The 16,292-nt window shown below is 37.8% G+C and overlaps 1 protein-coding gene across 1 annotated transcript in view; it reads right to left on the bottom strand.

Moving 5' to 3' along the window:
• Positions 1-16,292, bottom strand: part of taf6 (TAF6 RNA polymerase II, TATA box binding protein (TBP)-associated factor) — a 96,132-nt gene that overhangs the window by 22,293 nt on the left and 57,547 nt on the right. Inside the window, exons 9-14 of the mRNA XM_081367041.1 lie at positions 14,703-14,804; positions 14,156-14,338; positions 13,917-13,991; positions 3,906-4,031; positions 2,939-3,112; positions 2,623-2,814 (exon numbers count right to left, since the gene is read on the bottom strand). Of these exons, the coding sequence (XP_081223167.1) occupies positions 2,623-2,814; positions 2,939-3,112; positions 3,906-4,031; positions 13,917-13,991; positions 14,156-14,338; positions 14,703-14,804 (852 nt within the window). The remainder of the gene's footprint in view (positions 1-2,622; positions 2,815-2,938; positions 3,113-3,905; positions 4,032-13,916; positions 13,992-14,155; positions 14,339-14,702; positions 14,805-16,292) is intronic.

Here is a 16,292-nt window from a genome sequence, read left to right as displayed (position 1 = left end):
TTTTTACTTCGTCTGTGCTGCTTCTGTTTTTTAGATAGTAAAAGAATATTTCTAGGTCATTCTGATGTCACCCAGGCCTCCACATGCTCCAAATAAAATAGTCTCGTTCGGTTTGTGCCGGATTTGTTTGTGCTGCTTCAGTTTTTGAAATATTAGACCGAATTATAGACGATGACGTCACCAGCCCCCGACCTGCTCCACATTCACCCAAAATAGTCTCATAAGTTTGTGCTAATTTGCGCCGATAAACGTTTATTTTGAGCTGCTTCGGTTTCTTAAATATTAAAATAATATTTATTGGTCATTCTGAGGTCGCTCAGCCCCCTACTGCTCCACATTCACCCAAAATAGTCTTGTTTGTTTGTAAGATTGTTTGTACCGGTTAAAGTTTTGCGCGCTGCTTCGTTGTTTAAAATATTAGACACTGAATTATAGACGATGACATCACCAGCCCTCAACCTGCTCCACATTCACCCAAAAAAGGCTAGGTCGATGAATTTGACTCGTCAGATTCCGTGACCCTGTGTATTAATACCTGATCAATATGCTTTATAAAATAGAAAGGGGATTCGCATGTCTGCCTTATATTTTATGATTATACAGCTGCATAAACAGAGATGGTCACACATCACATTTGTCACTTTATTGAACATTACAGTCAGTTATAAATAAAGAGCGGTCACGTTTTTAGGTAGCTATTAATACCGAATACCAACAGAGCTTTGTCATATATTATATTATAAAGCTTTATTGCAGACACAGGTCCATATAGCACAACATACCACATAAAAAAGGAGATACAAAAATATCTTAAAATTCCATAATAGCCTATAGAATATACAGGCTATTACACCAGTGTTGTCTAAGCCTCGAAGTGTATCTATAACAGCTTTTCAGAGGACTGACTAGGGCTTCAATTATATGGTTCACTGAATTGTCCAGTCAACACATAAAACCAAACATCAGTTGCCTTAAGAGTGCCTCACAGGTTGGCACTCTATTATACACAAACAAATGACTGGCACTATGCCACCTAGGGACATGGAGCAGCAACCGCATTGCATCATTGTATGCTACCTTTAGCCGCTGCATACTCTTTTTCTTATAGTTAGACCACAATTGAGCAGTATATAGCGGTGTGATGTAGGTTCTAAACAAAGAACACTTCACAGAGTCAGAACACATATAAAAACTTCCTTATGAGCATATTGATATCATATAATGTGATCACAGAGTAATAGGCCTATGCATTTGTAAGGATAACTATAGGATCTCCAACATTATTGGGTATTAAAGTTAATAGTAATAAGAATAAAGATAAGCATGTATCAGACCATGAGAATATTTTATACAAAACGAAACCATCAACACAGTCCAGCATCAGACAACAGCAGCTCAGCATAATGTTGACGCCTGATAAGGCAGAACATTCTCCCAGACCCAGACGATCCAACATCGTACTGGTTCTATCACCTGCAGACAAGTAATAATCTTCGGAAACACTACCATTTCTCTGTACACGCTCCACTTCATCTGCTAGTGAATGCAACGCTCGTATCAGCTCTGCCGCTGCCGTGTTTCCTTCGAACACCTCAAAATCATAGCTCAAAATACACACCATAGCGTATGTTTACCTGTTGCCGAGCCCCGCCTTCACGCAGTGATTGACAGGGCGGGGCGGCTACGTGATCGGCACAGAATGCATTTTCAAATTGCACATTGAATTTTGCTACATTCATTGTGGGACACTTAATGGAAATGCAATCGCAAGTGTCTTAACTGTGAGTGTAAATGCAATTAAGAAAAAATAACATTTAAATTACAAGTTTGCTACAGTTTTTACTTGAACATGTTAAACATATCTAATCATTTCTGTAATACATCTTAATTTTGCAACTTATAAAGCGTTAAAATATGTATTCAATTTGCATATTAAAACTAGTGTATGAAATGGCAAATGTAAATTATATAATTTGACTTTAAATTTCCTTTTGCACCAAACGTTGCACAAATGTATTGGAAAATTTAAATTTAAATACAGAAATGCATTGCTATTTTACATATTGCATTGTCATTTTGCATATTACATCTCAAATTGAAATTTGCTACCCATAAGCTTCCATAAAAATGATCTGTTGGGTATTTTGAGCTAAAACTTCACATACACACTCTGGGGACATTAGAGACTTATTTTAAATCTTGTAAAAAGGGGCATAATAGGTGCCCTTTAAGCTGGACTATGACACTATTTTCTTCAAGATCTGCTGTAAAGCCGAAACAAACTTCATTGCAGATTTTTTCTGTTATCACTGTAAAGCTGCTTTGAAACAATCTGTATTGTAAAAAGCGCTGTACAAATAAAGGTGACTTGACTGTTCTTAGAAAGAGTTGCCTCTCACTCCACAAGGGTACTGTGTCTGATGAAGACCTGACATATTCAAAACGTTGCGCTCTTTGGTAAATAATTTTTTTGGGGCCGCATATTCAGTTTGCGGACATTATTTATCCTTTGTTAGTTTATTGTTTATCTTCTTGTCCTGCACCAGAGCCCAATTTTGGTTTTTGATATGCACACCTTTTTTTGCTCAACTACCATGACACAAACTCCTTTAAAACTCTTACCTGCTGCGTGGATGCAGCCCCTGCACTTGTTGCCATAACAATATACTTGGTTGCTGGGGGTGATGGCTGAGTGGGTGTTCCAGGGCGAGTGGACATGAGGGTGAGCGAACTGGGTACTTTAATGATGCTGGGTGTGCGTGAACCACCTGACGCTGACAATCCACTCTGAGACATTGACAGAGTTGGCCGTGGCTGCAGAGGGACAGAGTGAGCATTCAGGTTTGATTTGAATGATTTTAATAAGGTATTTTTAGAAGAGAACTACTGGTTATGATTTAAACAAGCTCGACTAAAGTTTTATTTCAGATTTACTCACCTGTGTGATAGTGAGTGTGGTTCTGTTAACAGTTTGAGCCTGGAAGGAAGCCTGTGCACGGGCCTTGATCACATGTGAACAGAGCATGGTACCCAGATAGCCAAAATCTGCCTTGTATTGATCCACCAAATCTGGTAGTGGCCTACTTTTAGCAACCACACTTGCACAATGTTTCTAAACAGAACGAGAGAGAAGTACTTTATTTTTAACCAGATAAGAACAAAAATAAGAAAATTCAATTCAATATAATTATACAACATCAATAATAATCATTATTATTATTTTTATATTATTATTATCATTTGTATTATTAGTTCTGAGTGTGAATGTGTCCCAGCACAAAGTCCAATCAATGTAAACTTGGTCTAGGATATAGTGGGTAGGGATGATGTGTAGAGACCAATCAGCAACGCTTGGATTGGATTGACTGGTCAAATTGACAGGTCTAATATTTACCATGCGCCATAGAATAGGAGCACACAATATTGAAGTAGACAGGAAGATCATCTGTCATCCACCAAGATTTTATAACTTGCAATTTATTCTACATAATTATTGTTTTGGTTTGTTGTGTTTACAAGTGCAAGCAGTTCTTACAACAATCAGATCACTTATTTGGAAAGGTTTTTGGACTTCTGATTAAAAGGCGCCCATGGCTCCAAATGCCATATCTTTTGATTTCTTTGAGGCATCAACACAAATTTTTTCTCAGTTACAATTGACATGATTGTGAAAGGCATTTTTATTTTCATTTTTTATGACCTTTCATACATACTTTCTAATAATCATAAATTTCAAGCATGAACAATAAAAATATTAAATCATTAAAAATACCTACAGGGTGTAAGGGGTTAAAATGTAAATGAATTTGCATAAATAACAACACTACTATGAACAAACTTGGCAGCACCAGAACTAGAATGACTGCTCATCAGAATGACTGACCGTGTTGTTGTAAGGTACTTACAAGTAACAGACTCTGGACATGATCGGCTCCAATCTTATCAATGTTAGATACCACTGGCCCATCCATCACAGCTTTAATACGAACACCCTCTACAGACAGACGAGGGATGATCAATGTCTTTATCACCTACATGAAAAGTAAAAGACTTAAGTTTACTCTCAGTGAATGATCAGCACACTGAAGTGATTCAAAATAGTTTACTGAAAAATGTATATAGGGTTATGCAGGTATCAGCAATTCCAATTTAATACTTTTTAAGACCTTACCAAAAATGTACATCATAAATCACTCCCTCAGTATTAGAAACACCCTTGCAGCAGTACTTTTTTCTTTTCTTTTTTTTTTTTGGTAATTTAATGACAGGGTACTATAACACAATGTATAGTGTTATAAATGTACATTCAAACAAATTTTGGTATATTTTGTAACATTAATACTGCACTGAAATTATATAACAACATATAAAAATAATAATAACAACTAGATGTACCGCATGGCGGTACAAAATATGACCGCCGCTAAGGCCTGCACTGGCTTTCCACAAAAAGAAATGACGTGGAGCAATTTGGCTGTATTGCGTGTTTATGTATATACCTAAAAAAGTAGTAGTATGTGCATGTCTGTCTGTGTGTGTGTATATGTGTGTGTGTTTGTGTATGTGTGTGTCTGTGCGTGTATGTATGCATGCGTACATGTGTGTGCGCGTGTGTGTTTGTGTGTGTGTCTGTGCATGTGGATTTGTATGTGTGTGTGTATGGGTGTGTGTCTGTGCGTGTGGATGTCAGTGTGTGTGCATGCTTGCGTTTGTTTGTATTCCTGCATGTGTGTGTGTGTGACAGTTAGGGTTGCCAACTTCAGAAAAGGAAAATGCGGGACAATCGTGGTTATTTATAGGAAAATGAGGGACACTCAAAATATTTGTACTGTATCACACAGTGTACGCCATTTCAGTGTCTGCAGTTAAGTTTGTGTTTAAAAGGTTATCAGACATAAACACATTTGTATTGCTTAACCCCCTGAGGTCGGCTATCGCGCCGGCGCGATAGGCTCGTTTTTTTCCGTATGAGTGCAAAAAAATAATAAAATAAAAATATTAATTTTTATCTTTTATGCTTGTTTTGTACATCAATCGATTCTGTTAAATGTGTATTATTTTTGTGTATATTCACAATAAAAACAAAGTGTTGTGCTTTTTGCCAAATAAAGAAAAATAAACGTGATGCGAGTTCTGCCTTCTATCTGCCAGTGTCGTCCATTCTGAAACGCGTCCGAAAATGAACAATAACTCAGCGAATACTCAGTCAAACAGGCAAACAGACATACAGGCATGAAGCTTGAATTCTCTTCTCTTAAATGAAGTAATTTATATAAAAAACAAATATTCTCATGTTGTGAAATCTGTATTAAAAGAGAGCGATTCCAGTCGACCTCATTAGACCTAATTCAAATGTAATGTGACTCCGCCTACGGAGAGCGCGCGCTATTCAAACGCAAATGAATGAGGCAATCCAAGCAAACCTGTGAACGCCCACATATCAGTTTATTCAGATCATTACTTTAACACCGTCTCAGCAGCGCTGTGAGCAATAACAATAATGAAAAAAGTACCTCAGAAGTGCGGGTATATCGAGGAGCGAGCTGAGGAATACTGTAAGTTTTTTTTTCTTCTCACGTGAATCGGGTTTCTGTTTTTGATGAATGAACGGCAGAGATGCGCGCTGTTTACCACAGCTCGCAAAAAGACAGTTTAAATTTAAATCGTGTGTGTGAATGAATGAGGATGTTTTAGCAAACTGTATTACTATGAGTAAAAATCGACTGAAATATGTTGAAATAAAATGTAGGCTATTTGTATAAGCAATACGTATTAAACTGCAATTTTATATGCCCTAATATTTCATAAAAAAAACGTTACAGTCAGGCGAAATATGAAAGACAACATTTTGTTGATTTGAGTACAGTTTTTACTGTAGAATATACTGCCACATCAAATAAGCTTTTGATGAAAAAAGTACCTCAGAAGTGCGGGTATATCGAGGAGCGAGCTGAGGAATACTGTAAGTTTTTTTTTTTCTTCTCACGTGAATCGGGTTTCTGTTTTTGATGAATGAACGGCAGAGATGCGCGCTGTTTACCACAGCTCGCAAAAAGACAGTTTAAATTTAAATCGCGTGTGTGAATGAATGATGATGTTTTAGCAAACTGTATTACTATACTGAGATGAGTAAAAATCGACTGAAATATGTTGAAATAAAATGTAGGCTATTTGTATAAGCAATACGTATTAAACTGCAAATTAACATTTATATGCCCTAATATTTCATAAAAACAACGTTACAGTCAGGCGAAATATGAAAGACAACATTTTGTTGACTAGATTTGAGTACAGTTTTTACTGTAGAATATACTGAATATATATATCAAATAAGCTTTTGTTTAGCAATTTTTATATATATATATAAAATAAAGTCATCAACTAAGATGTTACCTGTTCCAATTTTGGCTATATTCAAACTAATGAATACATAGATAGGCCTAAAATGTAGGCCTATAATCTTTTTTTTTTGCAAAGAAAGAGTACACTTGAAATATTGTTGAAATTTTAATTATTGTTGTAATTGTAACCTTTTTAATAAAATAGCAAAACATATTTACAAGATAGATGTGAGCAAAATCTTAAATGGTCAGTATAAGTCTTCTTCTAATTTTTTGTCCTTGCATTGTGGCTCAGTCAGTCAGAGTCACACCTGAATGAATGGCTAATTTTGCAGAGTCATTATGCATAATGGGTGGGACATTTTGTATTCCAAGGTGTAAACCACTCCTCGTTCACGCCCACTCGCATAATGGCTTTCCAAGCAAAACCTGTTTTACATCAATTTAAATCAATGTATTGTTTTATCTGAACGATAAAGCAAGACTATTTTCACATAATTTTGAAGCCAGAACTCGAAGGAAGAACATCCATTTGTCAAAAGTCTTATTCATGCATATTTATTATGAGTTTTGAGGTCTTCTTTCAGCAACTTTCATTTTTAATTTTTTCAATAACCACGCATAAGCATTATTCTCTTAAAAATAAAAAAATATACATGCATGGTGATCACATATTTTGGTAGCCCTGTTTGTGCTTATTAGAGTGAATTTACACCTTTGCCATTAACATGTTTATAAATAACTGAAAAAAGCACAAATGTCAGAGCATGTCAGAACACCTCCAGGGCCCAGAAAACACCTCAGACTCCAGAGGGTTAACCTATTTATGTATTTAATTCTAAAAATAATTTTAATGTCATACATGAAAAAAGTCACATTACAAACAAACCATAGTTCAAAATAACAGCATTTATCTAAAATAGAAAGCTTTTTTAACATTATACACTAGGCTTACAGTTAAAAAGTTTGGGGTTAGTAAGATTATTTTTTGGGAAAAAAAATAAAGAAAGTAATTGCCTACTTTTATTCAGCAAGGATGCATTACATTAATCAAAAGTGACAGTTAAGATAATGTTACAAAAGCTTTCTATGTACTTTCTAAAAGCTTTAAAACATTAATAATAATCAGAAATGTTTTTTGAGCATATTATTCCCTCAGGTAGATTACATGTTTTCTTGCGTGGCTGGATGTTAGACTCATGAACAATAATCATGTTGTTTGCATTCGGCAAAATTGATTAGCCGAAATCAAAACGTGGACAGTGGAGGAAAGGAAATTACCGTTAGCGCGAGACGAGTCCGGCTTGAAGCGGAAGCGACCAGACGGCAGAGGATGTTCGCAAATCAAACAATGATTTGTCTCAAAACAGTGATTAAAAAAAGCTGTGATTGGATGATGACAGGTGTCGGTGATCATTCTCAAGTGTCGTGGTCAGCACTGCTGCTGTTGCTGTTGTATCAGTCAGTGGTTTATCAGCTTGTCAAAAAACGGGACACGGGAGGCCACGCAAGGGACAAATAAATTAGGCCCAAAAAGCGGGACGTCCCGCCTAGTTCGGGACAGTTGGCAACCTTAGTGACAGTATCATCCTAAACCAGCAACCCTTCGCTCAACACCACCATCTACAGGCCGATGAGTGTACAGTCACTAAATGAGCACATAAATGAATTTATTTTATACCCCCCCATGGATGAAATTCTACGAAACTTAGCATACCCCCAGAGGATGTCAAGTTAATCCTACACATGAAATATGGTGCCGTTCTGAACATCTCAACTGAAGATAGGGGCGATTAAAGCAGAATAATATTGCATTTTCATTTTTTATGGGAGGGGCGCAAATCACAAATGAGTGATTATGGGCTAGGTTGATGTGGGCCCTTAAGAGCAACATACCATAAAAATTTCTTCATCCTCGGTGCCTCGGTCCGGTAGTTATTTAGGAAAAACTGCATTTTTTGGGTTTGGGGGGGCCCAGTGCGGGGGGGGGGGGGGGGGAGTGCCCCCCGGGGACCAAACGAAATTTTTCCGTAAAAGTCTAGTGGGGCTACATGCCCACCAAATTTCATGTTCCCCGGTGTTTCGGTGTCCCTGGTATCGTTGACGAAAAAATTCAGTAGATGACCAAAAAAAAAAAAAAAAAAAAAACTTTGACAATCGATTATGGGCTAGGTTGATGTGGGCCCTTAAGACCAACATACCATAAAAATTTCTTCATCCTCGGTGCCACGGTTCAGGTAGTTATTTAGGAAAAACTGCATTTTTTGGGTTTGGGGGGGTCCAGCACGGGGGGGGAGTGGCCCCCGGGGACCAAACGAAATTTTTCCGTAAAAGTCTAGTGGGGCTACATGCCCACCAAATTTCATGTTCCCCGGTGTTTCGGTGTCCCTGGTATCGTTGACGAAAAATTCAGTAGATGACGAAAAAAAAAAAAAAAAAAAACTTTGACAATCCCTATATGACCGCTTTCGCTAGCTACGCTAGCGGCGGTCATAATAATACATTATTATTTGGAGATATAAATAGTAATATAACAAGAGTAAAATATTTCTGTCTTAATTCGCTTTTATGCATCTATCCTATTTTCAAGTAAGAAATACTACAGAAATTAAATAGTCATCAAATATAAATAAAAAACAACTGCATATCTCTCACTGTATGAACTAAATATGCTACAAAAGCTATTGGGTCAAGGCAGTCTTGTCTTTTGTTGCTTGATTACAATGTCAGAGCAGCAGACCTGTGTTTTAGGCTGCTGTCACTTTAAGACCGAAAGCTCAGATCCAATATAATGACCGACGTGCATCCGATTTTCACCCTATTGTTTACGTTCACTTAAGACATGACCGACTGTGTTTGCGTGAATACTCATCAAGTCGGCTTGGCTTTCAGAAGGCTTTCAGTGCGCACTCTTCGAGTATGTGCGCACAGAGGGCTGCCCGTCAGCATGTGAGTGCTGAATTCAGATCTCTTGCACTGTTAATTGCAATTTTACTAACTTATCAAGCATGTTTTGCCTTTTATTTTCTCATTCACCCATGTTTCTTTATTAGTCAAACGGGTCAGTTACTTTAAGCAGTCATGGCGCAACGTATTGACAAGGTTGTAAGATTTCAGAAAGCAACAAGTAACAATAAAATGTTAAGCTTCACTGCGGTGACTGTTCGGTTGCATTTTATGGCCTTCAAAACGTGGATTTAAAAATGGATTTGCCGAGAATCACGACTTGCTTTACGGCACAACGTCACATACTTCATTTTTTATGGGAGGGGCGCAAATCACAAATGAGTGATTATGGGCTAGGTTGATGTGGGCCCTTAAGAGCAACATACCATAAAAATTTCTTCATCCTCGGTGCCTCGGTCTGGTAGTTATTTAGGAAAAACTGCATTTTTTGGGTTTGGGGGGGCCCAGTGCGGGGGGGGGGGGGGGGGTGCCCCCCGGGGACCAAACGAAATTTTTCCGTAAAAGTCTAGTGGGGCTACATGCCCACCAAATTTCATGTTCCCCGGTGTTTCGGTGTCCCTGGTATCGTTGACGAAAAAATTCAGTAGATGACCAAAAAAAAAAAAAAAAAAAAAAACTTTGACAATCGATTATGGGCTAGGTTGATGTGGGCCCTTAAGACCAACATACCATAAAAATTTCTTCATCCTCGGTGCCACGGTTCAGGTAGTTATTTAGGAAAAACTGCATTTTTTGGGTTTGGGGGGGTCCAGCACGGGGGGGGAGTGGCCCCCGGGGACCAAACGAAATTTTTCCGTAAAAGTCTAGTGGGGCTACATGCCCACCAAATTTCATGTTCCCCGGTGTTTCGGTGTCCCTGGTATCGTTGACGAAAAATTCAGTAGATGACGAAAAAAAAAAAAAAAAAAACTTTGACAATCCCTATATGACCGCTTTCGCTAGCTATGCTAGCGGCGGTCATAATAATACATTATTATTTGGAGATATAAATAGTAATATAACAAGAGTAAAATATTTCTGTCTTAATTCGCTTTTATGCATCTATCCTATTTTCAAGTAAGAAATACTACAGAAATTAAATAGTCATCAAATATAAATAAAAAACAACTGCATATCTCTCACTGTATGAACTAAATATGCTACAAAAGCTATTGGGTCAAGGCAGTCTTGTCTTTTGTTGCTTGATTACAATGTCAGAGCAGCAGACCTGTGTTTTAGGCTGCTGTCACTTTAAGACCGAAAGCTCAGATCCAATATAATGACCGACGTGCATCCGATTTTCACCCTATTGTTTACGTTCACTTAAGACATGACCGACTGTGTTTGCGTGAATACTCATCAAGTCGGCTTGGCTTTCAGAAGGCTTTCAGTGCGCACTCTTCGAGTATGTGCGCACAGAGGGCTGCCCGTCAGCATGTGAGTGCTGAATTCAGATCTCTTGCACTGTTAATTGCAATTTTACTAACTTATCAAGCATGTTTTGCCTTTTATTTTCTCATTCACCCATGTTTCTTTATTAGTCAAACGGGTCAGTTACTTTAAGCAGTCATGGCGCAACGTATTGACAAGGTTGTAAGATTTCAGAAAGCAACAAGTAACAATAAAATGTTAAGCTTCACTGCGGTGACTGTTCGGTTGCATTTTATGGCCTTCAAAACGTGGATTTAAAAATGGATTTGCCGAGAATCACGACTTGCTTTACGGCACAACGTCACATACTTCAACAACATATGAAGCAATACGACGAAGAAAACGCGGTCGGAAGAGTCAAGGAAAAGAAAACGAGAAACGGGCTGCGTGAGGAACTGGACAAGAGTCCCACTTGGTTAGGCTTTCACTCGTTGGCGAGAGCTAAAAAGCAGCAAAGGATGCAACAGCGATGCTGACCTGGCATTCTTGTTGATGGAGTGCAGAGACGGCTCTGCGTGAGTGGTATTTACAACAGTAACGTTAAATACAAGTACTCCACAGTGACTCTAGGGGTCTCTGTTTGACAAAAACGGAAACTGCATAGTAAATTTCCTGGCTCTTTCAAACTTTATAATGTGAGTAAATGGGTATATTTTTTGTAAGTCCATCAAAGCGCATCCATCCATGATAAAAGTGCTCCACAGGGCTCTGGCGGGTTTGACCGCCCTTAGTAGACTTGCGTACGGCTGTCTGCCGGAAGCTAGTTATTTTAGTCAATAAAGTTTTAAATATGGATATGTTTCTTACACAAAAGCATAGCTTCACTTCAGAAGGCCTTTATTAACCCAACAGAGACCTATGGAGCACTGTTATCATGGACGGATGCACTTTGATGGACTTCCAAAAAATATACCCATTGACTCCCATTATAAAGCTTGGAAGAGGCAGAACATTTTTTAATATAACTCCATTTGCATTTATCTGAAAGAAGAATGACATATACACCTACAATGGCTTCAGGGTGAGTAAATCATGGGCTAATTTTCATTTTTGGGTGAACTTACATTTACATTTACATTTACATACTATGGTGAACTATCCCTTTAAGACATTTTAAGACTTTTTAAGGACCCGCAGACACACAGTTATAATTAAGCAATATGGTACATGAGGTTGTTGAATATACAGGGCTCTAGAGTGCGACCAATTTGGTCGCATATGCGACCAAATTTTGTAAGTGTGCGACTAACATTTTTCCTAGGTCGCACCGGTGCACCTAACGTCCTCACATCCGCTGCCTCTCCACGAACGTTTGTTGGCGTTTGTTCTCCTTTGACGGAACTCAAACTCTTCTCTCACGCGATGCCACAGCTCGCACAACACGACAGCCCTGCTTAATGAGTGACGACGGAGGACAGAATTAAACATTCAAACGTAGCCTGGTTACACTTAAGGTCTGTTATATTAGTCTGATTTTATTTTAAATTTCGGCTTCCAAAGATTATAAAAAATAACATATTGAGGTAAAACCATTAACTATCTAACTACGCGCAACTTCTTCCCTTCGCAGCATTACGCTGTCATTTCTCCCTAAAACTCAGAATCAGAATCAGCACGATCGGTGATTGTTGTAAATGCAGTCTAGCTACTGTTGCTAAATGGCGGGACGCGTTTAATAATTGAAAGAGCTATTAAAAACACAAAAATCTGCGCAAGAGATGTTGTTCGCATGGCGGCGCGCGCTCCGAAACAGACCGAGACAAGCAATTATACTTTCGGTTTCATGTGCAGATTGTGCGCGTCTAAACGATCAATTGTGCACAAAAGCGTGTCAAAATTACCGGCTTTGAGATTCACTAAAAACAGTTTATGTCTTAAATGGACGTAGTTATGGAAATAGTTGGGAGAATATGGTGCATCAGTAGCCTATTAGATCTGCACCCGGTCTTAAAGGGGCCGCAGTCTAATAAACATGCTGACGATTGCGCCATTACTGCAAATCAAACAACAAGAGAAAAATCACTCTCAGCTCTTGAAAGAATAACTTCAGCTTTAATAAGCATTAATCTATTTATGATAAATTTTACAGTGTTATTTTACATTTTATTACTTTATTGGATTTCTTTTTAGACCATGCCTGAACAGTAGTAGGTCTTCCTGAAATTAAAGCACTGTGTAGGCCTATATAAAGTGTATCTTTGTTTAATTGTTTATCTTTTGTTTATCTTTGTTTATTATATATAAAACAAAAAGAACCATAAGAATACAGTTAAAGTACTGTATCGATAAGCAGTATCGGTAAGAGTAGGAATACCGTTAATAATTGTGCTTCAAAAAATAAATAAAAGTTTTTACCTACACCTTCTTGTTTAAATTCATTTACATAATATATATGAATGTGTATAGAGCGTGATAAAAAGGTGACCTTAAAATTGTGGCGTTAAAGGTGATACAGCCGAGGAAAAATTTGGGTGCACCCAAATTTTGTGCTGGTGCACCTAAATAAAAAAGTTAGGCGCACCAGTGCTACCAAGGCAAAAAGTTAGTCTGGAGCCCTGATATAGTGGCACTGTTAGGAACAACGCAAGGTTGGGACTATATTCACAAAAAAGCATGCCTCAAATGCCTTAATGCTTATTAAAAGAGTAAGCCATAGTAAGCAAATTCATTATTCATTAAGTGTCAATCTTGACATCTAAACTAAAGTTAAAGTGCCCTGATTATTCTTTGTTGAAAATTATTCTTTTTTGAAAAATACACTCTTTCATGCAGAGTGTAATATAGCAATTTCTGAATGTAAAATGTTTTGCAAAGTTTTATAGATCAAAGTGCACGACAAATAAAGTTATTGTCTCCTAAACTGCTGAAACAAGTCGTTAGCAATTCCAGTCTCACTTCCTGTTACATGTTCCTGTTAATGAGAAAATTAAAGTGTTTTTTGACCTTGGATGCATGTAAACCTATTGTAGGAGACCTTAATAACCTTTAAAATAGCATAACAGAGGCACAGCTGGGCTTAATGAGTGCTGCTCAGTAATATGATGCTCAGCGTTTAATATATTGGGTAATTTAGATAAATATTTTTGATGCTGACCAATTAGCATCTAAGACCAGAAGAAAAATTACATACATTAAGTATAAATTTGCTTCCACAGCATTAAATATGGTTATAGTAGACAGTGAATGAAGGAAACTCACGTCATGCCCAAGTTCAGCAAGTCCAGCAATGCAGCCATAACGAGTTGTCCACTGAGTCCTATCATCCAACAATGCCTGACAATTAGAGAAAGTCATATAAAAATGATGGACAATTTAAGCTTAGATTAATTTCAGTTTTTTTGCTTATCAGTTGTATTTGTTTCAATTGGACTAAACAAATAATAGTTTGTAAACACACCAGCCACGATGAGAGCACGCAAACACACAGGGTCTACTACCTTAGTAAAGGTCTTGGTGATACGAGACTGGATGTTGTTGGTGGTTGTGCTGAAAGTCTTGCAGCTCTGAGCCATCAGCCGAGCAGCAAAGTCTCGCAAAGCCCAGTGATTGTCCACGTCAGGCCTCAAACATAACTGCTTACTGACAATACACGTCACCACTGCCGGGATCAATTCATGGAGCTGAAAGACAGCAGAAAACAAAGGGAGTTTCTATTAAAGCAGTCACATTAAGAAAAATAGCATTTGCCTTAAATTTTTTAGATAAAACAGTTAATACTATGAAAACATACAGTAAGTTTAAAAACAAAACAAAAAATCTTTTCTAGTCCAAAAATAGTATTATTGTACATCCAAAGAAGTCAGCCAATCATAAAACATGTTTACATGAAAGCCTTAAAGGTATAGCAGCTAAACAAATCAAGGATCTTAATTCTAAAGGTCGGGGGTTTGTTAAAAAACTAAATGACCCCTTTAAAAAAGTAGCTTTTCATAAGGGAAGTAAATATGTGTATGTTATTGTTAGTATGTAGTGTGAATAACTCACATATTTCTCTAAATATAGTGTGGGATTGTCCATTAAAGCCTTCACCATCCTCATCAAGTATATCAGCAAAGCCAGGTTATTCTGAACAACATTTACACGCACCTGAAAAAGAGAAAGAGATAACACTTACTTCTGTGACACCCATATAGAGGAAGGAACACAGGCCCGATTCTACAGGTGCTAAACACCCTCAAATGAAAGCAAGAGCACCCTCAGTTTAAACTATAATAACAGCATATATTGGCGAAACATAGGAACAAACTCTTCAGTGCAAATCCGTGTTTGTGCTCTAGAGAACGTCAAAGGTTTCTTTGCAGCGTGTTTTTGCAGCATTGAGCAATGTAGTCAATCGCAGAAATGTCTGTTGATCTCTTGAATGCAATGGCAATCAGTAGTGTTTAGTGCCAAGTCCTGCATGCTCATGAATCATTATTTGGTGGACAAATTTATTATAAAGGAAGTTTTCTAAGGTGAGCAGCAGAAGTCTATGAGATTTCGCTTAACTGAAATGAGTGACAACTTTTTTACTGATTATAAAGGGAGCATTTTCTATATTTTCAATATTCTATTACATAGTATGACCTACATAACTTTAAGTATGCTACTCTGATCCTTCTTGGCATTGAGTGTACAAGTTCACAACAAATTTTCACATCTATTCTGTGTATCTCCTGGAAGATGACCTCCTTGAGTGTCCTGATGTTTGACTGGGAGTGTTGTTTAAAAAAAACTAGTAAGTTTCTGAATTTTTTTTTGAGTATGGCCCTGTAAGACATCATAAAGGACAGAATTCCTTGTATAGACACTTCTCCCGGAAGAGCGTGTTTTGTTTTTAGACCACAAAATAAACAATGGCACCAAAGAAGTGTGTTTTTGGTTGTGAGGGAAAGATAACCTTGTTCAGGTTCCCAAAGAACCCAGCGTAAGGGAACAGTGGATGCAGTTTGTTTTTCCGGGGCAGCAACGGAGTTGTGCAAGTGTGTTTGTTTGTTCCCGGCATTTCGGTGACGAATGTTTAATAAACAAGGCCCAGTTCAATACTGGATTTGCAGATCGTTTGAAACTGAAAGATGTAGGGATCCCACCGATAAAAGATTCTGGTCATCAGTCGGAACTGCGGGTGGTAAGGCTGGGATATAAATCGATTTTATCGATTAACTTGAATGTGTAGTTTATGTCGACTTGTTTGAATGAAAATCGGTTTTCTCTTTAACATCCACCGACGCTCCCCTCTGGGCTCCCGTAATTCCGAACGGGCTCAGCGTTTGCCATAGAGATACACAAACAACAAGGCAAATGACAAGACCGCACAAGCACACCCACCAAAAACATTAACAAACTGAATCCGCAGGGCTGCCTACTCTCACGAATTCACCGTGAGAGTCACGCAATTGTCACTTTTTACAAGCTCTCACGCCACACATCCATTTTCTCATGCAGAGAAAAATCACGAAGCAAAGAGGACACTGACACCGGCAGACAAGACATAGAAGGTTACTACTGATATGAAACAAATTCTCAGCTCTCAGATTCTGTCAATTTAATTAATAAATTCGCATTATATTTAATTTGAGATGTTATTTTTAACTT

This window comes from Scardinius erythrophthalmus (assembly GCF_964197995.2).
Source record: "Scardinius erythrophthalmus genome assembly, chromosome: 5".
In the NCBI taxonomy this organism is placed as follows: Eukaryota; Metazoa; Chordata; class Actinopteri; order Cypriniformes; family Leuciscidae; genus Scardinius; species Scardinius erythrophthalmus.
The sequence above is the reverse complement of the archived record's forward strand: the minus strand, read 5'-3'. Positions and strand labels throughout refer to the sequence as shown.